General features: G+C 38.1%; 1 protein-coding gene across 1 annotated transcript in view; it reads left to right on the forward strand.

The window, feature by feature from the left end:
• Window positions 1-5,607: 5,607 nt before the first annotated feature.
• Window positions 5,608-25,970, forward strand: part of ankrd33ba (ankyrin repeat domain 33ba) — a 117,976-nt gene continuing 97,613 nt past the window's right edge. Inside the window, exon 1 of the mRNA XM_039754390.1 lies at window positions 5,608-6,631. Coding sequence (XP_039610324.1) covers window positions 6,191-6,631 — 441 coding nt within the window. The 5' untranslated portion in view covers window positions 5,608-6,190. The remainder of the gene's footprint in view (window positions 6,632-25,970) is intronic.

The following is a 25,970-nucleotide window of genomic DNA, read 5'->3' on the forward strand; positions in this document are numbered from 1 at the left end:
CAATGCTTTTGAACAAGGTTAGCATTTCCAAAACTATATCACAGACATAATGTACAGGTTTACAAAAGATGTATAAATCCAACACGGTTTTTCTACTTGGCAATCCAGCAAACTGTTTTCTAGTCTTATTTTACTGCTCTGAAAAAAAACATGTAAACTCCAAAAATGGATATCACTCTGAAGGAAACAATCTTTCTAAAAATGCTAGATGACAAAGGCAGCAACCCTGCTAACCACGTCAATAAGATCTCCTGTTAGTGAGAGGAAGAAAAAGAATTCTCCTTTGTAATCAGTGTTTCCTGCTGCCACTGCACAAAGGCCCATTAAGACCCCGTGTACCCAATGAACCAAGTAGTTTTAGAGGGCTCTAAACAAATACACTGGCTCCACAAGACAGAAATGATAATGTTATTTACAACCAGTATCCTGCTTGTGTAAAACAAAATGAGAGACATTCCACCTTTATCTCTGTAGTCATTTTGGACTTTCTCTAAAATATTTCCTCTGTTCTTTTTAACAAGCAGCTCATCTCCGAGGTAAATTCCAATATAAACTACAACTATGCTGATGCTTTCCAGGAAGATCTGGTTAGACAGAATCTACTCAGTTCCCTACCAGCACAGTGTTGCTTTTTCCCATTTTACTTTGCAGAAAAGACGTACATGTACAAGACTGTACATCTTTTGGGCATTGACCATTTTGTTAACATCCTGGAGACACCTCTACAGTATGATGTCGGACTATACTGACACTTTAAATTAAGTTTAAGTTTAGGCACAGATAGATAGATAGATAGATAGATAGATAGATATGAAAGACACTATATAATAGATAGATAGATAGATAGATAGATAGATAGATAGATAGATAGATAGATAGATAGATAGATATGAAATACACTATATAATAGACAGATAGATATGAAAAACACTATATAATAGATAGATAGATAGATAGATAGATAGATAGATTTGAAAGGCACTATATAATAGATAGATAGATAGATAGATAGATAGATAAATAGATAGATAGATAGATTTGAAAGTCACTATATAATAGATAGATAGATAGATAGATAGATAGATAGATAGATAGATAGATAGATAGATAGATAGATAGATAGATAGAAAGATAGATAGATAGATAGATAGATAGATAGATAGATTTGAAAGGCACTATATAATAGATAGATAGATAGATAGATAGATAGTCACTATATAATAGATAGATAGATAGATTTGAAAGGCACTATATAATAGATAGATAGATAGATAGATAGATAGATAGATAGATAGATAGATTTGAAAGGCACTATATAATAGATAGATAGATAGATTTGAAAGGCACTATATAATAGATAGATAGATAGATAGATAGATAGATAGATAGATAGATAGATAGATAGATAGATAGATAGATTTGAAAGGCACTATATAATAGATAGATAGATAGATAGATAGATAGATAGATAGATAGATAGATAGATAGATAGATAGATAGATAGTGTGAAAATGAACAGACTCGATACATTTAAAAAGGTTTGGGGTATCCACTCGTATAATATTTCAGACTGCAAATGGTTTTATGAAATAGCAGACAGCTGTTGACAATACTGAGTCCACGAAAGAACTGAGGAAGGTTGGAAAAGTTGGAGGCTTAAAGGGATCAGACCAGAAGTGATGTAGGAGAACTGGAAGAGATGTCCTTCTGACGTCAGCCTGTGCGCCAGAAGTGATGTTCTTCTGGGCGGTGGAACCAGAAGTGACCTTGATCTGGGTGCCGGAACAGGCATCGTCAGCACTGAATCACATCGGTTTTCCCGCGGCTGGTCTGCAGAGATAACAGAAGGTTTAGTGCACCCCGCCACCCCCTGGCCTGGCGCGGAATTACCTTTGCTTGGTCCATACAATGCCCCCCTACTCGCATGTGTGTGACAACAGATAGATAGATAGATTATAAAATTTCTAAGACCAAAAAAACACCAAGTGGCAATTAATTTTGCTGTCATTTATCCACACACACAGGTTATGCAGTAATCAAAATGATAATCAGAACAAAGCCAGATTTTATTTGTATTTAGCATTGATGACATAAGGAAAAGTACCAAAAACAACCTAACAAAAGGAGCGAAATTTACTGAAGATGTCTACAAATTGGGAAGTTCCACTTTTACGCCTACTTGGTCACTACTCATTTACAAGATTGCTTTCATTTTTGTTTTTATTTTACATGGAACTCTTAAAACTGAGTGCATAACACATGTTTTGATTTGAACATGTAAAAGTGAAATTCTTTTAAAATTACCTGTTGTGCCCAGTGATAGTCTGGCATTCTTGCCTTTTGTCCGTTGCAATTACAGTATTTTTTCTTGTATTGTTAATTATTTACTTATTTATTACATCATTTTATTATTTTCATTGAATACATGCCATTGCTGTCATTTCCATATTCTTATTCATATTTATAAAGCTGTGCATCATTTTTTATTGCCCTTTTATATTTTACTTAGTCCAGAGACTCAGAGTGTAGCATTTAACCATTTCCCTAAATATTGTACTGTGTGTATAATTTTATGTGAGAAATATTTTTTATTTGAGATATTTAAAACTGGAAAATAAACTAAATGTAAGGTGATCCAAGAGCACGGCTATAAAGCAATAAAAAGCAATGTAAATTAAAAGCTGTCATTTCGTCCAGGATTGGTTCCTGATGTGCACACTAGTGCTGGTGCAGACTATAGTACCTTACAGTGCTACTAAATATGCAGGTTTGGAAAATGTATGGAAAGACACATGACCAATGGCTTGGCTTTGCAGTACATATAAAATGTATTATATAATTATACTGTACACCTGATAATCACACCCATCAATCCTTTATCAAACCCAATTTCCCTAGTTCAGGATTGCAGGGTTTGGAGTGTAGAGGGGGTGTCTGTTCAGCCAAGGATACACATGCATGCATCCATTTTAGTTCATCAGAAGGGTGGATGTGTAACAGGACGTCCTACTGTGGTCTGTCCGTAAAACTGATTTAATTTGAGATACACAAAAGTTAAAAAATAAACTAAACCTAAAATTATGAGAGCACCCAGACATAAAACATAACGAAAATCAGAAGCTGGCATTTCATCTAGGGGTGGTTCTTAATGTGTGCCCACAAATGTGGATACACGATATTGCATTTTACAGCGCTACAAAAATGCGTGTTCTAAAAATGTATGGAAAGACGAAAGACCAATGGTTTCGCTTTGTAGTTTAAATACAAGTATATATATATATATATATATATATATATATATATATATATATATATATAGTGTATATCAATCTCTCTCTCTATTCAAAAAGTGAAACTTGTATATTAGATTCATTCATTACACACAGACTGATGTATTTCAAATGTTTATTTCTTTTAATTTTGATGATTATAACTGACAACTAATGAAAGTCCCAAATTCAGTATCTCGGAAAATTAGAATATTGTGAAAAGGTTCAATATTGAAGACATTTGGTGCCACACTCTAATCAGCTAATTAACTCAAAACACCTGCAATGGTCTCTCAGTCTAGTTCTGTAGGCTACACAATCATGGGGGAGACTGCTGACTTGACAGTTGTCCAAAAGACGACCATTGACACCTTGCACAAGGAGGGCAAGACACAAAAGGTCATTGCTAAAGAGGCTGGCTGTTCACAGAGCTCTGTGTCCAAGCACATTAATAGAGAGGCGAAGGGAAGGACAAGATGTGGTAGAAAAAAGTGTACAAGCAATAGGGATAACCACATCCTGGAGAGGATTGTGAAACAAAACCCATTCAAAACTGTAGGGGAGATTCACAAAGAGTGGACTGCAGCTGGAGTCAGTGCTTCAAGAACCACCACGCACAGACGTATGCAAGACATGGGCTTCAGCTGTCGCATTCCTTGTGTCAAGCCACTCTTGAACATGAGACAGCGTCAGAAGCGTCTCGACTGGACTGCTGCTGAGTGGTCCAAAGTTATGTTCTCTGATGAAAGTAAATTTTGCATTTCCTTTGTAAATCAAGGTCCCAGAGTTTGGAGGAAGAGAGGAAAGGCACAGAATCCATGTTGCTTGAGGTCCAGTGTAAAGTTTCCACAGTCAGTGGTGGTTTGGGGTGCCATGTCATCTGCTGGTGTTGGTCCATTGTGTTTTCTGATGTCCAGGGTCAACGCAGCCGTCTACCAGAAAGTTTTAGAGCTCTTCATGCTTCCTGCTGCTGACAAACTTTATGGAGATGCAGATTTCATTTTCCAACAGGACCTGGCACCTGCACACAGTGCCAAAGCTACCAGTACCTGGTTTAAGGACCATGGTATCCCTGTTCTTGATTGGCCAGCAAACTCGCCTGACCTTAACCCCATAGAAAATCTATGGGGTATTGTGAAGAGGAAGATGCAATACGCCAGACCCAACAATTCAGAAGAGCTGAAGGCCACTATCAGAGCAACATGGGCTCTCATAACACCTGAGCAGTGCCACGCCGCATTGCTGCAGTAATCCAGGCCAAAGGAGCCCCAACTAAATATTGAGTGCTATACATGCTCAGACTTTTCATGTTCATACCTTTCAGTTGGCCAACATTTCTAAAAATCATTTTTTTGCATTAGTCTTAATTGATATTCTAATTTTCTGAGATACTGAATTTGGGACTTTCATTAGTTGTCAGTTATAATCATCAAAATTAAAAGAAATAAACATTTGAAATACATCAGTCTGTGTGTAATGAATGAATCTAATATACAAGTTTCACTTTTTTTTCTACCACATCTTGTCCTTCCCTTCACCTCTCTATTAATGTGCTTGGACACAGAGCTCTGTGAACAGCCAGCTTCTTTAGCAATGACCTTTTGTGTCTTGCCCTCCTTGTGCAAGGTGTCTACTTAGGTCGACTTTTGGACAACTGTCAAGTCAGCAGTCTTCCCCATAATTGTGTAGCCTACAGAACTCGACTGAGAGACCATTTAAAGGCTTTTGCAGGTGTTTTGAGTTAATTAGCTGATTAGAGTGTGGCACCAGATGTCTTCAATATTGAACCTTTTTACAATATTCTAATTTTCCGAGATACTGAATTTGGGACTTTCATTAGTTGTTAGTTATAATCATCAAAATTAAAAGAAATTAACATCTGAAATACATCAGTCTGTGTGTAATGAATGAATCTAATATACAAGTTTCACTTTTTGAATGGAATTATTGAAATAAATCAACTTTGTCATGATATTCTAATTGTATTACCGGCACCTGTATATACACCTATATCTATCTATCTATCTATCTATCTATCTATCTATCTATCCATACACACCCTGTACACCCGATAATCACACCCTTCCATTTTTTTTTTATCAAATCCGAATTCCTAATTCGGAGTTTCCGGGCTCGGATCCCGGATGGGGCCTCAGTCCAACCCAGGGCACACATGATTTTATCTTATTTTATCACCAGCGAGGATGTGATGCGACCGCGATGTCCTGGTGAGCACTGTGTATTTGAAAACGAGTCCCGATATAAACATTCTAAGCCGCAGATTCAATCATCCCAGATAGGAGCCTTAATCGGATTACGCATTCACAGTTTGGGCGGGGCCACGTGTTGATCTGAGACTAGTACGAACGAAGCTGTTTTATGTCCGTTCTTCTGAAAATGCGGTTCTAAACGCGTTCGTTTCAGAGAGATCTTCAAAGTAAAAAAGTTGCATTTCTCGGAATCGGTGGTTTCCACTGACAGTTTCGGATTCACCTTCAACACGAGAAATCGCTCGCTGGCGGGATCTGCCCTCGCACGTGCAGTCCTGTTTTGATCCCCCGAAGCAGAAGGCGGCCGCCGCCTGCTAGTGCTGTCAAATTCTCTTTGTGTCCCGCCTCCGTCGAACTCGAGTAGCGGGACGGTTTCCGTAAATTTAAAAAGCTCACTCTTTGGGAGTTTGTTTTTGTTACTACAAATAGAAGCTGGAGAAGAGCCGGACGCCCATCCTCCTCGGACCGTTTGGGACACGCGTGCTGTCGCCAGATTTCGAGCACCCTAAAGCGGCGTCCAATACTGCCACCTCTACCTAGGACTTTAAGGTTTTCTTTTGACTTGCCTTTTTTCTTCTTGATATTTTTTACGTGATTTTTTAATGCCCCCGAACGGGGAAATTCGGCACTGTACCTGCCAGAGGGTTTTAGATGGTGCTTATAACGGACGACAGGGAGGCAGGGGTCGCCGCTCCTGTCAAACTCTCTCGGCAACTTCAGCCGAATAAAGGCGGAGGGGACGGGAAAGCGATCCCCACTATAGGTGAGGCGCCCCTCTTGGTAGAAAGCCAAGCGAACGAGTTAAGTGAACCTACGAGTTCTGACCAGGACGATGGAGAGGAAGACGAAGAGTACGAGGAATACGACGACTTTTCCGAACTGCCAGACACCCGCAGCATCGCATCGGATGACTCGTTCTACCCCCCTGATACCTTCTCCCTGTCAGATGAAGACAGGGCGAGCAGCCTGGAAAGCCCCGAAACACTCTCATTTTTCCAGGCGTGCTGCGGCAACAACTGCTTGATGGTCAAGGTTATGATACGACAGGGGCTAACAGAAGAAGAGGTGCGGGAAACGGACAAAAACGGCCGGGTAAGTCAATGTGCACGTGCCCGCTGAGTGAACGCCCGGCGGTGTATTTCAGAACGCGCGCACCGTCAAATGTGTGACGAGAACGACCTCCAGCGCACAGCTTTATGGGTAACCTGCCTTATTAAAGTTCCCCACATCCCGGACGCCACAGTGAGCCCTGAAGCGGCTGGCAGTATTTCAAGGGCAGGACCTATTGTTTTCCCCGAATTGGCATATGATAGTGTTATGATAACTAAGTGTTATTTGTAGATAACTCTAAGAGCAGTAACAGTTTCCTGGATATAAATACTGTGTTCAGAATTCGCAGTAATTTCGGTTTTTACCGTGCAAGGGGCACTCCGTCTTGCTCTGTAACGGTTGTAGTGGTTGTAGATTTTCATGCCAGCCGAATTCTGCTTTAACAACAATTTAGTTTCAGTTAGATCTTCATCTGTTTAAACGTTTATACTTGTATATCAATTTACAAAGTTTCATTTGGTTTTATTCACTTTATTGCATTTTCATAAAAGCAGATTATGCTCTGTTACTTATTCAAAAAATTCCTCAACTTATCAGACATATGCCGGTGGATGAGCCTACGGTGTCCTAGACAGTGTTGAGGAAAGTCAACTTATGTTGACTTAGATTTGGTACGTTTTATTGCATGTGTTTATTTTGCTGATTCTTTTATCCAAAGCGACTTACAACATTTGAGATACATTTCATTTTCATTGTCTTGTCGCCTGACCTTTGGGGAGGTTAGAGTGTAGAGTCAGCCATTGTTCAGTGCCCTTGGAGCAATTGTTAGGTTAAAGGCTCAATGGCCCAACAGAGTAGGATCCCAACTACTAGTAACGGGATTTGAACTGGCAATCTTCCAGACACCAGCATAAATCCTTAGCCTCAGAGCCACCACTCCACCCTCTTTACATACTAATTGATAATTACATACCAAACAGCATCTTAATATGTTAAAAGGTTATTTATTGTAAAATGTATTATGTTACCTTTGCATAATATTTCCTTCTGTTGTAAAACTGCTCATTCACAGGCCAGCATTTATTATTGAATACTGAGCACATATATGAATCTTCGTGAAACTGACAACAAACAAAGTCAAGTTTGGTCATTTGGCTTGTTTTTTTAAACTGTACTGGATGTGAGAGGAGTACGCTCCTCATGTGGCCGAGTCTTGTCTGAGGGACTGGGAATTCCTGGAGAACCAGCTATGTAAAGAGAGATGTGCAGGCACAGCACTTAGAGAGCAATTTCATTGTGACTTCTGGCCCATCAGCTTCTTGCCTTACACCCAGTGCTGCTGTGATGACCTCTGGCTCCCTGTGACCCTAAAATTAAGTATTAAATTAATTATATCCTTCAGCACATGCAGATTAAATGTATCCATACATCTTTTGTTCAGGTCTTTTAAATAGACTGCACACATGCGTAACCACTTCCTCATTAACTGTCACTAGGTGGCCAGAGTGTGTGAAACTCTGACAGTGTCTTTGTGATACTTATGCAAAATAATGCAGTAGTTTTTTGTGTGGAGAGGTGGGAATAACCTTCTGTAGTATCAAATCAAATGAAATTAATTTTAAAGTACATTTAAAAAAAGCTACCAGTGCCACCTTACACATGTTAGATTGATACTATCTGCTTTTTGCTTGTTGCACTGTAATTCTGAGGCGTTTTGTTGAGCAGGGTGAAGTTCAGCCTGCTGTGTTCTTTTGCTTATGTATCTATCCATCCATCCATCCATCCATCCATTATCCAATCTGCTATATCCCAACCACAGGGTCACGGGGGTCTGCTGGAGCCAATCCCAGCCAACACTGGGTGCAAGGCAGGAAACAAACCCCGGGCAGGGTGCCAGCCCATCGCAGTTTGCTTATGTATTCCTAGTCATATTTGTCAATAATGGGGAAAAAAAATAATATGGGCTTTATTTGTATTGTAGTCGCTCATCTGCCAAAGCATGAAGATCTAATTCCTCCTTCTTCTTTGCCATGGTTATTTACCTTTTGCCATTTCTACGGCCACTGCAGGGGAAGCATGGATGTCAGAGTGGCCCTGTTCATTTTTTTATTTTATTATATAACTTAAAATTATGAATATTGTTCACATTCTGATACATTTCTGTAATGCTTCTATTAATTAGGTTTTTCAAATAACATAGTATCTTGAACTATGATTGAGTGAAAGTAGGAATAACTCAGTGTTTTAATTGAACCTCTTAAGTGTTTTTACTATATAAAAGAAGAATAGTTAGAAGAGTAACTATATATAGTAGAGCATGTTATTTACAGTTTTCCTGAACCGTTTTCATTCTTTTTCTGGAATTCCTGAAATTATAATTATAATTATTTGTTGTCCTCTTTTAAGGTATGCTGTATGTGCAGGATCTATATTCCATCCATCCATTATCCAACCCGCTATATCCTAACTACAGGGTCACAGGGGTCTGCTGGAGCCAATCCCAGCCAACACAGGGCACAAGGCAGGAAACAAACCCCGGGCAGGGCGCCAGCCCACAGCAGGGCACCTACACACACACCAAGCACAATTTAGCATCGCCAATGCACCCAACCTGCATATCTTTGGACTGTGGGAGGAAACCCATGCAAACACGGGGAGAACATGCAAACTCCACGCAGAGGACCTGGGAAGCGAACCTGGATCTCCTAACTGCGAGGCAGCAGCGCTACCCACCGTACCACCGTGCCGCCCACAGTGGTGTTCTGTATTATCTATACTAATAAAAGGTAAAGCCCTCACTGACTGACTGACTGACTGACTGACTGACTGACTGACTGACTCACTCACTGACTCACTCACTCACTCACTGACTCATCACTAATTCTCCAACTTCCCGTGTGGGTGGAAGGCTGAAATTTGGCAGGCTCATTCCTTACAGCTTACTTACAAAAGTTGGACAGGTTTCATTTCGAAATTCTACGCGTAATGGTCATAACTGGAACCTATTTTTTCATCCATATACTATAAGGCCGTGGGAGGCGGAGTTACGCCTCCCACGTAATTTAGTGCCTGCCCATATAAGGCCGTCCGTCAGCGGTAATCCAATAGAAACACTGCCGCTAAATATTCATGGGTAAAGGACTGTGCTTATGCAGAGGAAGATGAGATGGTCATGGTGGTGTTTGGCACAAACTCAGCGAAACTGCAAGAGAAACTTTTAAGTGCCGGGTCTTAGATAACATTAAATACAGCCGTGGACATTGCACGAGATGGCATCAGTACAGCTGTGAACCTTCGATGCATGTACACCGGGCGGCTCACATTAAATGACGCAGTGCACAGACAACAGGAAAACAGTTCCAAAGAGTGCTGAACAAAAACCGAATTACACAATTGAGAAGGCAGCAAAAAAATATGAAGCGTCTGACACATACAAGCATATTCATAGGTGCAGCTACTGCGGCAACAAAGCACATGGTGGAAAAAGTCAATGTCCCGCTAAAGGAAGACAGTGTAAAAAAAAAAGCCCGTGCATGCAGTGTATCACGTCTCAGATAAAGAAGAAGACGAGCTGTTTATTGATGCAGTAAGAAACGAATCAATGAATGAAACCTGTTATCTTTACAACGATTGACAAACACGGAATGTAACTTGAACACAACACATCCTACAAATACGAACCTGATTGAAAGAAATAATGATGATCAAATCCTTGATGACAGCAACACTCACAAAACAATTACTGTATATTGATAATCATGTTACGTTATTTTTAAAATGTTCCCTTTTCTTTTTCATAACTTCTTTAACACACTACTTCTCGCGGCGCGGTATATATATATATGTATATATATACCCCGATCTACATACTCTCAAATAGACAAACCACACGCCGTGGCGCAATGGTAGAGACTTCGCCACTAGCGCCCAGGTTCGATTCCCGACAGGGGGTGCACTGAGTATGTACGCGCGCTTCCCGATTCATTTTACCCTCGCATCCCCTTGGTTTGAGACATATGAAAAAATATGCGGTTAACGCAGAAAGACAGATCACCAATTGAAGCTTTATGAATAATGGATACAAAGCGCGTTCCTAAGACTGATCGGAGGCAAATTTCATTTCAAAAGACTACCCGACGGAAGCCTTGATAAAAGTGTGGTTTTGTGCAAACTGTCCAAATACGAACCTGACTGAAAGAAATTATACTCAAATCCTTGATGACAGCAACACTCATAACGGTCACAAAACTATTACATTCACAATCATGTTACGTTATTTTTAAAATGTTTCCTTTTCTTAGCACAAGCACAGCTGAGAAGCTTCGATGCATGTACTCCATAACGCGTTAAAAAATAACGCATTTAATCACACTTTCAGTTCCAAGCAAAGGGGAACTTTTGTCAATGCATGATTTCCTGGTACATCGATTACATTGATGCACACATCAGAGCTACAAAAATGTTAGAGTCAGAATAAAGCGCGTTCCTACAACTGATCGCAGGAAAATTTCATTTCAAAAGACTACCCGACGGAAGCCTTGATAAAAGCATGGTTTTGTGCACACTGAAAAGCAAGCAAAATTAGATGCATTACAGAAAGCGGACTTTGTGGCTCTTACTGGGGATCATTGGACTTCCGTGACCATTAGTAATTCTGATTACATCTAATTACAAAATGTATTCTGATTACATCTAATTACAAAATGTTCAATGATCGCACTGTTTTAGCCTAATGTACAAAATAATTTTGGCTAAGGTTACTCAGAGTTTAAAGGTGAAGCTGGTCAAATTACCTTTTATGTTTCTGCCTTATTTTTTTAAGAAGAAAAACTGCACTCTATGTTGAAATTTTTGTTATTATTTAAAGACAATACCATTCTGAAAATGTACTTAAATTACTTAAAATACCACTTTATTTTTAAGTCTGCCCAATTTTAGGCAGGGATGATATTTTTGAATAAAATACTAATCATAATTGAAATACAGGGCATGAACATTACAGTTTTGATTAAACATAAACTCTGTTGTGAGGTGAATGGTGCAGCATAGAAGCAAGAACAAAAATGTAACATACTGTACTCTTGTGTAAAAAACTATAGTATTTGCAAACAAGTTCTGTCATATATTACACAAAGATACAAAACCCCAAACCTATACCATTTTTAAACAAATTGCTGACTTCAACTTCAGTCCAATATTGCACAAAGATATCAGACAAAAATAAAACAATTGTAAAATTCTACTGAGGAAGCTTCAAGTTGTATGACAGAATCACCAGTCTGTCCACAGCATGTGGCTTCAGAGCAGCACAGTTACATGTTACAACATTTGCTCCTGTGCTGAAAGTCCTCAGTGAAGGGCTGCTTGAGTCAGGGATGCACAGGTACATTTTTGCAAGTTTCCCCAATTTGGGCAAATGTACTTGTGTTTCCCACCACACAAGTGGGTTTATATCACTGTCCACCTCAGGTATCATTAAGTATCTGTTGATCTCTTTTTTAATGACAGTATGCTGAGATTTGCCTTGTCTGTATTCCTTTTTTTTGTTTTTTTTTAAATAGCTGCTGAAAGGCTTTTTTTTTTCTTTTTGCTTTTTGCTCCATCCCTTGTGTCATCACAGTGAGGTGAGAAGGTGGGGATCCATACGAGTGTTGTAAATAATGAAAGAAAAATATTCTGCTTTGGATTGAGAACCCCCCACACCCGATAGGCATATGCTCCTTAATGGAAATAAAAAATAATCTGTTTGAACTAATTATGTAACTTGTTCGAACGGATTAATAATTTGTTTGATTTTTTTCTTTTTTTTTTGCCTGACACCTACAGAGCTCCGTACTATATCAATTTCGCTTTGCAGATGGTGAAACAAGTTAGTTGTTGAGCTGTCTTTAATGGTAAATGATTTCTGACGTAGTTTGCAGATTTCTGTCTTTTAAGCCACAGTAGTCTTTTCAAAACCAAACCACCTCCACATGAGTGATGAAGATCCACGTCTTGCATTTAAATCTAATGATGTAAATTTTTATTCTCTTTTATCCCCTGGTGCTGTTAGCTCACTCATTTTAGGCAGCTATGCGGTGACTGTGCACGCCTATATGCTCGCTTTGCATATGCGCAGTAGTCTCTCCTGTTAGGTTACATGAGACAGTGAATGCGTGAACTCTCAAGGTGTGTTTTTGATTGTTTTTTGCAAGGTGATTGACATACTTGATAATTTCAGCTCACACATCGTTAAAACAACAATTAAGATATTATCGTAGACAACACATATTGCACACTCCTAAGTGCAAATACGCAGTATTGGTCCTCTAAAAAGGGATAGAGTCTGTGCATCATATTTATCACTTCTGAGCTTTAAATATGTTCGTCATGTCAACATACATTATATTGTGCCTAACAGCTTAGTGATATGAATTATTATGCATGCAAGTCATCATTTAGCTGATTTGGCTGCATTTCCGTACTTGATCAAGGGTGTCATCATTTCCCAGTTTCTCCGAAATGTTGCATACGTGTGGGTCAGAGTTGCTGTAAATTTACACACGTTCCTCTATCAAGTTTTTCGAGTCTATTTTTGTGCCTACGTAGATAAGTCGGGACTTCATCTTACTGTATAATTTCTGGCATTTTAATTTTACAGTATAATTTCTGGTACTTTATAATGTCGGCCTTTTAAGTCCAATGCGGAAAACTCACACTATTGGTCCAAGAGATTACGATATGCCAATGCCCTCCTGAGAGAGTAACCACGGAGCATACTTCCTTTTTTTTCTATGTATTGTGCCTATGTGACCACACGGTAATACCCAAACTATCCTGAAGCAACATTTGCACTGATTTGTGTTTTTTGTATTTCACACCCTCATACAACCTTTATTGTAAGAGCATCCCTTATCTACGATGGAGCATTCGATCAGAAGAAAATATGAAGCTGATTTTAAATTTAACGTCATTAAAGTAGCGAAGGAAATTAGTAACTGCACTGCTGCAACAAAATTCGATGTGTCTGAGAAACTGATGTAAGATTGGAGGAGGCAAGAAGATGTAAAAAAAACCAAATCAAAGTGTCACATTTTTGAACAGACGTATAAGTTGGGGTCTGATGATCGATTCTTTGGGTTTCAAGACCCGACTTATATGTGAGTATATACGGTATTTGCTTTTTTGTTTTATATGAACTGCTTTAGATACTGCTGTTTTATTGTTTATCTTAACGAGTCAGATAGGGAAAAAGTAGGCCTATTGGCTGTGATGGATTTTTCACTGGAATATGTTAATGTACTTGCTATATATTTTTTATCGTGTTTTGTTTTTTTTTTTTAAACATTTTTTGAAACATATTAAATATTTTAAAAACTAAAGATTAAATCAGTTCATGACTGCTGTTTTATTGTTTATCTTAACGAGTCAGATAGGGAAAAAGTAGGCCTATTGGCTGTGATGGATTTTTCACTGGAATATGTTAATGTACTTGCTATATATTTTTTATCGTGTTTTGTTTTTTTTTAAACATTTTTTGAAACATATTAAATATTTTAAAAACTAAAGATTAAATCAGTTCATGAGAGTAGGAAGGTAAAATAACAGCTAAAATCCTGAGGCGAAGACATCAGTTATTCTGGGTAAAAAAATAAAAGCTAATGCAGAGAGCAAATCCACAAATGAAGGAAAGAATAAACAGAATCCTATTAAATCTAAAAATAAATTAAACATGTGAAAGATAGAGGATGGAAAAATTCTATTTCAGGTTTTGCAAAATCTTTTTGCGGATATGCAGAACTACAAAGCACAACTCAGTCGATTGCTGTTCCTTCAGGACTTCTAACCTCTAGAACAATGCTGTGAGTTGCACTGTTGACTTTTTTGTCTTAAATATTTAACTTCTCATTGTCCACAAAAATCACTGAAATCAGTTAGAGACATAAAGTATCCTTATATTTAAAATGAACATTACATTAGAATGTTGTTGCATCATAAAAACTATATATGAAATATACCGTACTTTCCTGTGATAGAGAAGCCCTTAAATATACAAGCCCTTATTCAAATATAGTTATTCTGAGAGCCTGACCATCCAAACCATCTTCCTCCTTATCTGCATTAAATAGCAAGATATCAGGAGTTAGTAATCTACAAGTGTACCAGGTCTGTTTAAACAGAAGACGGAAACTGAAAGTAAAGCCAGACAAAAATAACCAGACTACTGAATCAGCAGCCAAGGATGACTTCTCCTACCTCATATTAAGTAAAGAAGCTCAACAAGCCAGAGAAGCTTTTTGCCTTGTATTATTTAGTTTTTTACCTTTATTTGTGGGTATTGTACTCTTTCTTGTTTGACAATCCAAAATGGAACAAAATGTCAGTAAAGTAAATTTGAGTTTCTCACACATACAGTAATACCACACCTATCTTTTCCCATAATGGCATGTACTTGGATGTTGCTTTGATGTTTGCAAGCAGATTCCCGGCTACTCTATTTAGTCTCTTTTTCATCTCTGCTTTTTTGTAGGTTTGCACCTTTTTTCAGGTTTCTTACGAATGTGATTTTTTTTAAATTTAAAATTATTGTTCCTTTTTATGTTTTTGACCTTTTTTCCACATCTAGCTACATCCATACCTGCACTCTTGTTTCTTTCACATTCTTTTGATAAACTTATTTCTACTCACTTGACCATTCACCTGTGTCTTCCTGTTTTTTGGCTTGGAAAAACAAATCCAAATTCAAACTGACTGGTGACTGTCATTGCTTATTGCTGGTACCGGACATCAAAGTCTACTTAATCCTTAATGAAAAAAGTGGTTATATTACACACTGAATGTTGACAGGAGCACACAATGGCCTTGCAGTGACCTGCCATTTTTAATAAAAAGCTTGATGTTCAAGAAAAGAGAATAATTCCATGAAATAATATAAAATAAAAAGGAGCAAAGGTAAAAAAATCTGAGAGGAGAGCAAAAAGTTTAAGCAGAAAGTACATGGGGCAAATAAAGCTCAAATTTGTTCACATTAAATAAGTTCTAACACTAGGAAAGAATCTACTATGTAAAACACTAATGTCTCAGTGTGTGCCCAGTTCCCTCAGAGAAATCTGATTGGTCAATTTGGCTTTGGTGTGATCGAACAGTTTGGCTTTGGTGATGCAATCAAATGAAGTGCAAGTGTGAGAACATGAGGAGAAGAAAAGGCGTAAGAGGCATGCGGAGAGAGTTGCCTTTAAGGACGGGAAGTATAAAACCAGAGAGGAGGCGACAAAGGTGCTTTGAAAATAATGACAGAGTAAAAGAAGCAGGCTTTATGGGAACACGCTCAAGTGGGGTTCAGACACACAAGCTGAAGGTTCAAAAAGCCAAGACATGACAAAAAAGAGAAAAAAAAATGCAGATCAGTTTGTGGAGATAAGGAAGTCAGAGTTAATAAAGAATTGCCATATAAGACTTATTCAAAAACACCACAAACCAGATAGTTGTATGCTCATTTTGTTGATAGGAGAAGGAGTATAGTCAAGAATCAAAGGGTAAAAAGAATCTTGTGCAAGCCTTAGTGTGCCAAGGAAAAAAGCTTGAATTGTGTGATGTTGTGGTTAAAGCATTTAAAACAAGAAAAAAAGAATAGGAAATTAATTAGATTAAGTAGCATTGCTCTCATAGGCCCTGGGGTTATATCCTGTGTCTGGTCATTGTGTGGACTTTTCATGTTTCTCTTTATCTGAGTGGTTTTCTCCTTGCTGATTAGGTTTATTAGTGATTCCTAACTCACCCTATTTGAGGGTGTGCATCAGTAGGCCCTGCAATGGAATAGTGCCCCATCCCATCCAGGCTGGTTTCTGCTTTGGGTCCAGAGATACCGAGATAGGCTCTTATTTTTCACTGCCGCTAATCCTCGACCCTGGCCCTGAATCGGATTAACTGTGTTTGAAAATGTTATGTTATTCTTGGAGTCAAATTAGGGCAGGAATTCACATAATTCTAAAAGTTTCACAAACATTTTCTTAACAAGGTCATGAGAACAGGAGAGAGAAAAAGAAGAGAGTGAATCCTCAGGAGAAGACAACAGATGTGATGGAGGAAAAAAAAAACAAGTAAAGCAAGAAGAATACTCATGAATGAAAGAGTAAAAAAAACCCTGTGACATCTAAACATACTGTGAGTGTATTGAGAAAAGTGGCTAGAATTCTGTGATGCTGTGCATAAAACATTTACAAAATGAGAAAAAGAAGTGGAAATGAATTCGCTATGGAATGTGAAAAATGAGTGGAGTTAGAGGAACTTTAGAATACAAGTTTAAAGTTGGGCAGCATGTTAAGATTAGTGAGTCTTTTCTGGAGCCTGGGAAAAAAATTTCTGGGCTCCACTATATGGAGTTTGGCAAATTTTTCTTTTTCATGTGAACTTTCGCTTTCATGTTCTTTGCTCCTACATTGTCAAAATATTTATTTCAATGTTATTTAAGTTAGCCAGATGTGAAAATGTGTATGAATGTGCCTAGTCATGGTACAATTTCATATTTTGTAACCAGTACCTGATTCTACTTGGATAGAGTCAGCTTCTCCTCAAGCCAACGATTGAGAAAAAAGGTCAGAAAATAAAAGATGTAACAAATCCAAGTATATAGGTAAAAAGTGCGGCATAATGATTTAACGATTTCTTACCAATTCTGTTCCAACAACTGACTCATTATATAACCCTTACAAAGGTCACTAAATATATAGTTGCTGAAACTGTAGAAACTCACCACACACTTGCAATTTCCAATGAAGCTTTGTCTGAAAGCATTCACTAATTGCAACACCAATTCCAAAAAAGTTGGGGACATTATGGAAAGTAATAACAAACAAAAGGAGTATTTATAAATTTACTTCGGCTGGTATTCAAACAAAAAAAGTATAAAGACAAGATACTTATTTTGTGTATTAATCAACTGCAGTGTTTTTTTTTTTAAGATCTTCCTTTATTCTGAAATTGATGCCTGCAAAACACTCCAAAAAAGTTGAATATGATACCGTAGGATTGCTGTATAACCTCGCGTATATAAGTCGGGTCTTGAAACCCAAAAAATTGATCATAAAATCAGACTCGACTTTTACGCCCGTTCAAAAGTATGACACTTCATTTTTTTTTACATCTTCTTGCTTCCTCTGATCTCGCACTAGTTTCTCAGACACATTGAATTTTGTTGCAGCAGCACAGTTACCAATTTCTTTCGCCACTTCAATGACGTTTAATTTAAAACCAGCTTCATATTTTCTTCTGATCGAACGTTCCATCGTAGATGAGGAATGCTCTTACAATAAAGTTGTATGAAGGTGTGAGATACAAAAAAACACAAATCAGTTGGGGTATCACTGTGTGGTCACGTAGGTACAATACATAGAAAAAAAGGCTGTGTGCTCCGTGGTTACTCTCTCAAGGGGGCGTTAGAATATCATAATATCTTGGACCAATAACGTGATTTTTCTGTATTCGACTTATATGACCGACATTATAAAATACCAGAAATTATACGTTAAAATCAAACCCCGACTTATCAACCTGAGAACTTAAACGCGAGTATATACGGTAATGACAATGTGACAAATTAAAATAAGTAGGTGATGTTAAACAGGTGAGGCAATCGTGTTCTAGTCAATGTGGAACATCCGCAAAAGGCCAAGTCCTTCAACAACAAGAATGGGTAGATTCTGACCAATTTACAAACAGATGCATCAGCGGATAATCTAACACTTTAAGAACAACGTTCCCTAAAGACAAATCGGTAGGAGTTTGGCCATTTCACCCTCTACAGTGCATAATAAAATTAAAAAGAAACAAGGAATTCTGTCAAATCTCGTTGCCTATAGGGCAAGGCCGAAAACCTCTTCTGAATATTTATGACCTTTGATCCCTCAGTCGTCACCATCTTAAAAAAGCGTCTTGCATCTGTAATGCATATTATGACATGGGGTTGGGAATACTTCAGTAAATTTTTGTCACTCAACACCATTCACTGCTGCATCAACTGTTGCAAGTTAAGGCTTTATTTACTATTCAAAGCAAAAGCCACATATGAACACTGTCCAGAAGCGCTGCCTAATTTTCTGCACTCGATCTCATCTGAAATGGAAAGCAGCACAGTGGAATTGTATTTTGCAGTCGATTCAACATTTCAAATAGTGTTTGAAAAACACAGCTGTTGTGTTCTCTGGGCCAAAGTGGAAAAGTACTGTCCAAGCTTTTATCAGCGACTATCATGGTATGGGGTGTGTCAGTAACCCAATAACTTGCACATCTGTGAGGGCACCATTAATGCAGTATAATATGTACCGATTTTGGAGCAACATATGTTGCCTTCCACACATCATCTTCTCCAGGAACATCCTTGCATTTTACAGCAGGACAATGGCAGACCACATTCTGCCCAGATTACAAGTTCATGGCTGCATAAGCAGGCAGTGCAGATACTTAATTGGCTTGTCTAAGGTCCTGATCTGTGTGGCACATTAGGAAGTTCAAATGGCATGTATATGTATATATGTATCTTTGCTAAAATCAGAATAAGGAAAGAGTCAGAGGAGTGACAAATACACTGGGGAGCAAAGACAAGACCACAAACAAGCAATGCATTGAAATTAAGTGGAATTTAGTTATATAATAGTATGAATCATAGTTTCAAATTTACTGGGAATATCTGGTGTGGAAAGTTCTCAATGTGAGGATTTTCTGGGGACTTTTACAGAATATGAAAATAGACCAGTAACTAGTGTAAAGAGAATATCTAGTAATGCTGCCCGCTTTGTAATGCAAAACCAACAAAATGCTGATGAAATTCCACAAAGTACCAGTATGTTCTATCTATCTATCTATCTATCTATCTATCTGTTATATAGTGCCTTTCATATCTATCTATCTATCTATCCATCCATCCATTTTCTAACCTGCTGAATCCGAATACAGGGTCACGGGGGTCTGCCGGAGCCAATCCAGCCAACACAGGGCACAAGGCAGGAACCAATCCTGGGGAGGGTGCCAACCCACCGCAGGACACACACAAACACACCCACACACCAAGCACACACTAGGGCCAATTTAGAATCGCCACTCCACCTAACCTGCATGTCTTTGGATTGTGGGAGGAAACCGGAGCGCCCGGAGGAAACCCACGCAGACACGGGGAGAACATGCAAACTCCACGCAGGGAGGACCCGGGAAGCGAACCTGGATCTCCTAACTGCGAGGCAGCAGCGCTACCACTGCGCCACTGTGCCGCCCACTATCTATCTATCTATCTATCTATCTATCTATCTATCTATCTATCTATCTATCTATCTATCTATCTATCTATCTATCTATCTATCTATCTATCTATCTATCTATCTATCTATCTGTTATATAGTGCCTTTCTTATCTATCTATCTATCTATCTATCTATCTATCTATCTATCTATCTATCTATCTATCTATCTATCTATGTTGGTACTTCTGGATTGCACATATTTTGTTTTTAATATTTACAGTTCCAGACTAAGCACACTTCTGGGCAGTAATATCTTTTTTATATCTAGTAGGATGATAGTTACTTTATATACTAGAAGGGTAAAATACAATAGCTTATGCAGTCCAAGATATGCGTAAATAGCAGCATATGTTTCAGTGAAGACAACACTAACTATATTCTCTCAATATCTAGAAATGATTTGAGACATGTTTTAAGTGTAACTTCTCCAGGATTCATTTAGACAAGTAATCAAGCTTACTGCTTTTCATTTCTGCTGTAAGGATTGTCCAAGACTTGACAGGCAGCATCAACTGTGGGATGCTATTTCAGCCAGATATCTTTTCAGTTGCATATGAATGGATGTGCAGCTTTGTCGGTTCCAATCTGCAGTACTAATTGTAATACATTATATCTAGAGTTCTTTCAAAATTCACATTTAAACTGATATACTACATTGGGGATATGCATTTTTTCCCTTTGCACTTACATTCTCTGCCTCTCTCTCAGAATGTGTTCAGTCTCTTCCCAAAGACTCTCCAGTTCTTCAAGGATACATTTCAATTTAACAAAATAGTATTTGCCTTTTGTCACATTTTCTGAATCTTTTCAGATCTGTGACATTAAATGTGGTTAGAAATTCATTGGGCTAAACTGATAAATTAAAGGAATTATAGTGAACAAATGTATTTTTTCATGAGAACGAGGGGGAACTCAAACATTCCTGGAATCAGTCAATAGCGTAGGAGTATGGTTTAGTTATTGAATATGGCACTAGGTATTGTGTGCCTACAGTCTCGCTAATCAGTCCACATCATCCTGAGTTGATCAAGTGCATATTTCTGATGTTTATTCTACAATCGTGCAGGTGATTTGGGCAGTTTTTTTGTCTCTCCAAGCCACTATGGCATTTTCAAGAATCAATGATGAAAGCGTTTTTTTTACTCATTCATGCTGAGTTTGTTCTTAAAACAGACTGTTAATCACCAACATTACCTTGAATTGCTGAGTTGTTTACAGGAAAGCATCAGGGATAAAGTGTCCAGAGAAGTGGTGTAAGCAACACACCTGCACACCACACACTTTCAGTCGAAAACAACGTGGTTGTCACTTCTCACCTCTCATATTTACCAGATCTTGCTCCTTGTATGGTTTTTTATTCCTATAATTAAAATTTGAGACAGAAGTGAAGAAGATTTGCTACTGAGGAAGAAATATAGGAAAAAAACACAGGAAGCTATAGACATGTTAAAATAAGAGGAGTAATATTTCCAGGAATAGGAGAAGCGCTGGAGCAAGTGTATTGCATCTCAAGTAAAGTATTTTAAAAGTGGCTAAAAAAGGAACTTCTGTAAGTTTTATAACAAAGTTTGTTTTTTTTTAAAGTTCCCAGAATTTTTGGGCCTCCTCTCATATCTAGCGATCCAAATTAATGCTGAAACTCAAACACCCATACTATTCCCAGGATAAAATCATTCCAAATAGGAGCCAGTGATGTGGATAGTTTAGAAGATAATAAACACATAAAATCTCAGATATTTGTAATTCATCATAATGAAGTTATTAATTTCAAGTAATGGGATCTATGTTTTCTCCCTCCTCTTACTGTTTTCCAATGACAGTGTCAGTTTAATTGTATCTAATTATGAAATTCTGAATATTATTGTAACTAACAAAAGAGATTGCATAACCAAATAAATATGTGTGGAGAATTTGCACATTAAAAATCTTACGGGAATTCCTTTATAACAACGGCAATACAACTGCATAACGTCTCACTGTGACTGTGACTGTCAAGTCTGTTTTCTTTCTTTTTAATTTTATTTCTTTTTAGCTATTCTGTCATGTGTTCAGACCATATTCTATCTATCTATCTATCTATCTATCTATCTATCTATCTATCTATCTATCTATCTATCTATCTATCTATGGTGGTACTTCTGTATTGTACATATTTCGTTTTTAATATGCACAGTTCCAGACTAAGCACACTTATGGACTGTAATATCTTTTTTAAAAGATGATAGTTACTGTGACTGCCAAGTTAAGTTTTATTTTTAATTTTATTCCTTTTTAGCCATTCTGGTGTGTGTTCAGACCATATTCTATCTATCTATGTCTGTCTGTGTGTCTGTGAAAATAGTAAATCACAAAACAGACCGTTCAGGAAGGCACAGAACACTCCTAAAGAAGATTCTGACTAAATTAAGGTCCATAACTTCACTATAAGAAAAATAACTGTTTTGGTTACCAGTAGAGTATGAAGAAGAAAACTGACATTTCAGTTTAGTTGACTCCTTGGATTTCTGTTATGTGGAAGAGGAGACAAAAGTGGAACTCATTAATTTTTAGTTGATTCTAAGCACTGCATTCTACAGTAAGAATAAGATCCTTACACAAGCTGCCCTGTGTACCTGCTTGAAATTCATAGTTTGGGGGGTGCTTTGTGAGGTACGCTGAGGCAATATTAAGTTTGCTTTGTGCCAGAAAGTGTTTCAGGACAATGCCAGGTTGTCAGTCCTTAATAAAAGACCAAGTCCTTTTGGGTCAAAGACAAGACACTCCAAAATGTGGTAAGCAGCCTACAAATTGAAGAGCTGAAGAAGACATTAAGTGTTTTGGGATTACCAAGATAAAGTGCAAGCCTAAGCTAAATAGAACTGCTGTGTTTTTGTTATATACTTAAATGTTGCTGAAATAAAGCAATTTGCCCTGGCATATTATGCCACAAACCCTCCTGAATGATGCAAGAGACTGATCAACAATTATAAGAAGTATACCAGTGTACTGTAATGTATTACAGTATTGCAATTTTAGATTTCCAGAATCCTCCTACTCCCATAACTGGTACAAGTCCAAAATTGCTCTTTGAGTTAGCTTCCAAGGGGAATTCAGCTTTGCGTGAAAGCTAATATATTAGCCAGTAACTGAACTTTTTTTTATTTTTTATTTTTTTAATTTGGCATATTCTCTGCGGCAAAGGTGTGGTTTATAAGAAGTATCTGTCTTGTGTAAACTTGGCTTCTCTGTTAACAAACACCTTGTAGATGGTGGTAAATTTGTTTACACATTTACAATGGATCTATCTATCTATCTATCTATCTATCTATCTATCTACAATGGTGTGAAAAACTATTTGCCCCCTTCCTGATTTCTTATTCTTTTGCATGTTTGTCACACAAAATGTTTCTGATCATCAAACACATTTAACCATTAGTCAAATATAACACAAGTAAACACAAAATGCAGTTTTTAAATGATGGTTTTTATTATTTAGGGAAAAACAAAATCCAAACCTACATGGCCCTGTGTGAAAAAGTAATTGCCCCCTTGTTAAAAAATCACCTAACTGTGGTGTATCCCACCTGAGTTCAATTTCCGTAGCCACCCCCAGGCCTGATTACTGCCACACCTGTTTCAATCAAGAAATCACTTCAATAGGAGCTGCCTGACACCGAGAAGTAGACCAAAAGCACCTCAAAAGCTAGACATCATGCCAAGATCCAAAGAAATTCAGGAACAAATGAGAACAGAAGTAATTGAGATCTATCAGTCTGGTAAAGGTTATAAAGCCATTTCTAAAGCTTTGGGACTCCAGTGAACCACAGTGAGAGCCATTATCCACAAATGGCAAAAACATGGAACAGTGGTGAACCTTCCCAGGAGTGTCCGGCCAACCAAAATTACCCCAAGAGCGCAGAGACGACTCATCCGAGAGGTCACAAAGACCCCAGGACAACGCGTCTAAAGAACTGCAGGCCTCACTTGCCTCAATTAAGGTCAGTGTTCACGACTCCACCATAAGAAAGAGACTGGGCAAAACGGTCTGCATGGCAGATTTCCAAGACGCAAACCACTGTTAAGCAAAAAGAACATTAGGGCTCGTCTCAATTTTGCTAAGAAACATCTCAATGATTGCCAAGACTTTTGGGGAAATACCTTGTGGACTGATGAGACAAAAGTTGAACTTTTGGAAGGCAAATGTCCCGTTACATCTGGCGTAAAAGGAACACAGCATTTCAGAAAAGAACATCATACCAACAGTAAAATATGGTGGTGGTACTGTGATGGTCTGGGGTTGTTTTGCTGCTTCAGGACCTGGAAGGCTTGCTGTGATAGATGGAACCATGAATTCTACTGTCTACCAAAAATCCTGAAGGAGAATGTCTGGCCATCTGTTCGTCAACTCAAGCTGAAGCGATCTTGGGTGCTGCAACAGGACAATGACCCAAAACACACCAGCAAATCCACCTCTGAATGGCTGAAGAAAAACAAAATGAAGACTTTGGAGTGGCCTAGTCAAAGTCCTGACCTGAATCCAATTGAGATGCTATGGCATGACCTTAAAAAGGCGGTTCATGCTAGAAAACCCTCAAATAAAGCTGAATTACAACAATTCTGCAAAGATGAGTGGGCCAAAATTCCTCCAGAGCGCTGTAAAAGACTCATTGCAAGTTATCGCAAACGCTTGATTGCAGTTATTGCTGCTAAGGGTGGCCCAACCAGTTATTAGGTTCAGGGGGCAACTAATTTTTCACACAGGGCCATGTAGGTTTGGATTTTTTTTTTCTCCCTAAATAATAAAAACCATAATTTAAAAACTGCATTTTGTGTTTACTTGTGTTATATTTGACTAATGGTTAAATGTGTTTGATGATCAGAAACATTTTGTGTGACAAACATGCAAAAGAATAAGAAATCAGGAAGGGGGCAAATAGTTTTTCACACCACTCTATCTATCTGTCTATCTATCTGAACAAACTTTGCACTGTCCCTCATGAGGGAGTTCTGATTATTTTTTTTATCTAGTTTTAGATAAGCCATTACTTTATATCTGAGTGAAATAAGCTGACATGCCAGCAGTGTGGTGACGGAGATCATAATGGATTTTTAGTTGCATAATCTTACACCATATGGTGTTACTTCAAATAATGCTATTAAAGGATTAGGAGCAGTTGTAATTCCAACACTGCCTGAAAAATAAAGGAATATTTTTCCCCAAAATGGTCAGAGTATGGGGCAAGTCCAAAATGTATGACCTAACAGGGCCTGTGCTTGTTCTTTCATAGTAGGGCTTTTAGGTAGTCAGTCAGTCAGTCATTAGGTAATAATCCTAAAATCCTAAAATTACCTAAATTATTCATGATGAATGTGTGCTGTAAAATTTTAAAGTGATTCACACTTTGCACAAATTGATGGAAGACACAGTGCTTATAAAATGTATTCACTCACTTGGAATTGTTATAGAACATTTTTGGCCTTTTTGACACTGATCAACAGAAAAAGTCTTTAATGTCAAAGTGAAAACAATCTCTGACTAGTGGTCTACAATGAGTACAAATATCCATCCATTATCCAGCCCGCTATATCCTAACTACAGGGTCATGGGGGTCTGCTGGAGCCAGATATAAAACACAAAATAATTGATCACATTAAGTATTCACCCCGTTCAAGTCAGTATTTAGTAGATGCATCTTGACAGCTTTGAGTCTGTATGCACGGGTCTCTCGATCAGCTTTTCAATTCTGAACACTGCCATTTTTCTAAACTCTTCTCTGCAAAACTGCTCAAGCTTTGTCAGGTCCCATGGAGATTGTGAGTGAACAACCTTTTTGAAGTCCAGCCACAAATTCTTACTCGGATTGAGGTCTGGATTCTGACTCTAGAACATTAATGTTGTTGTTGTTTTTAAGCCATTCCTGTGTAGCATTGGCTTAATGGTAAACAGATCTTCTTCATAGGTACATATTTCTTGCAGAAGATTCCTCCAAGTTTTCCCTGTGTTTTGCTCAATTCATTTTACCATCTCCCCTCATAAGCCTGTCTGGGCTTGCCGCAGGGAAGCCGCCGAACACCACTGCCATCACTGTGCTTCACCGTGGGAATGGTATGTTTTTGTTTTTGATACTGTTC

This window comes from Polypterus senegalus, chromosome 5 (genome assembly GCF_016835505.1).
Source record: "Polypterus senegalus isolate Bchr_013 chromosome 5, ASM1683550v1, whole genome shotgun sequence".
NCBI classification, from domain to species: Eukaryota; Metazoa; Chordata; class Cladistia; order Polypteriformes; family Polypteridae; genus Polypterus; species Polypterus senegalus.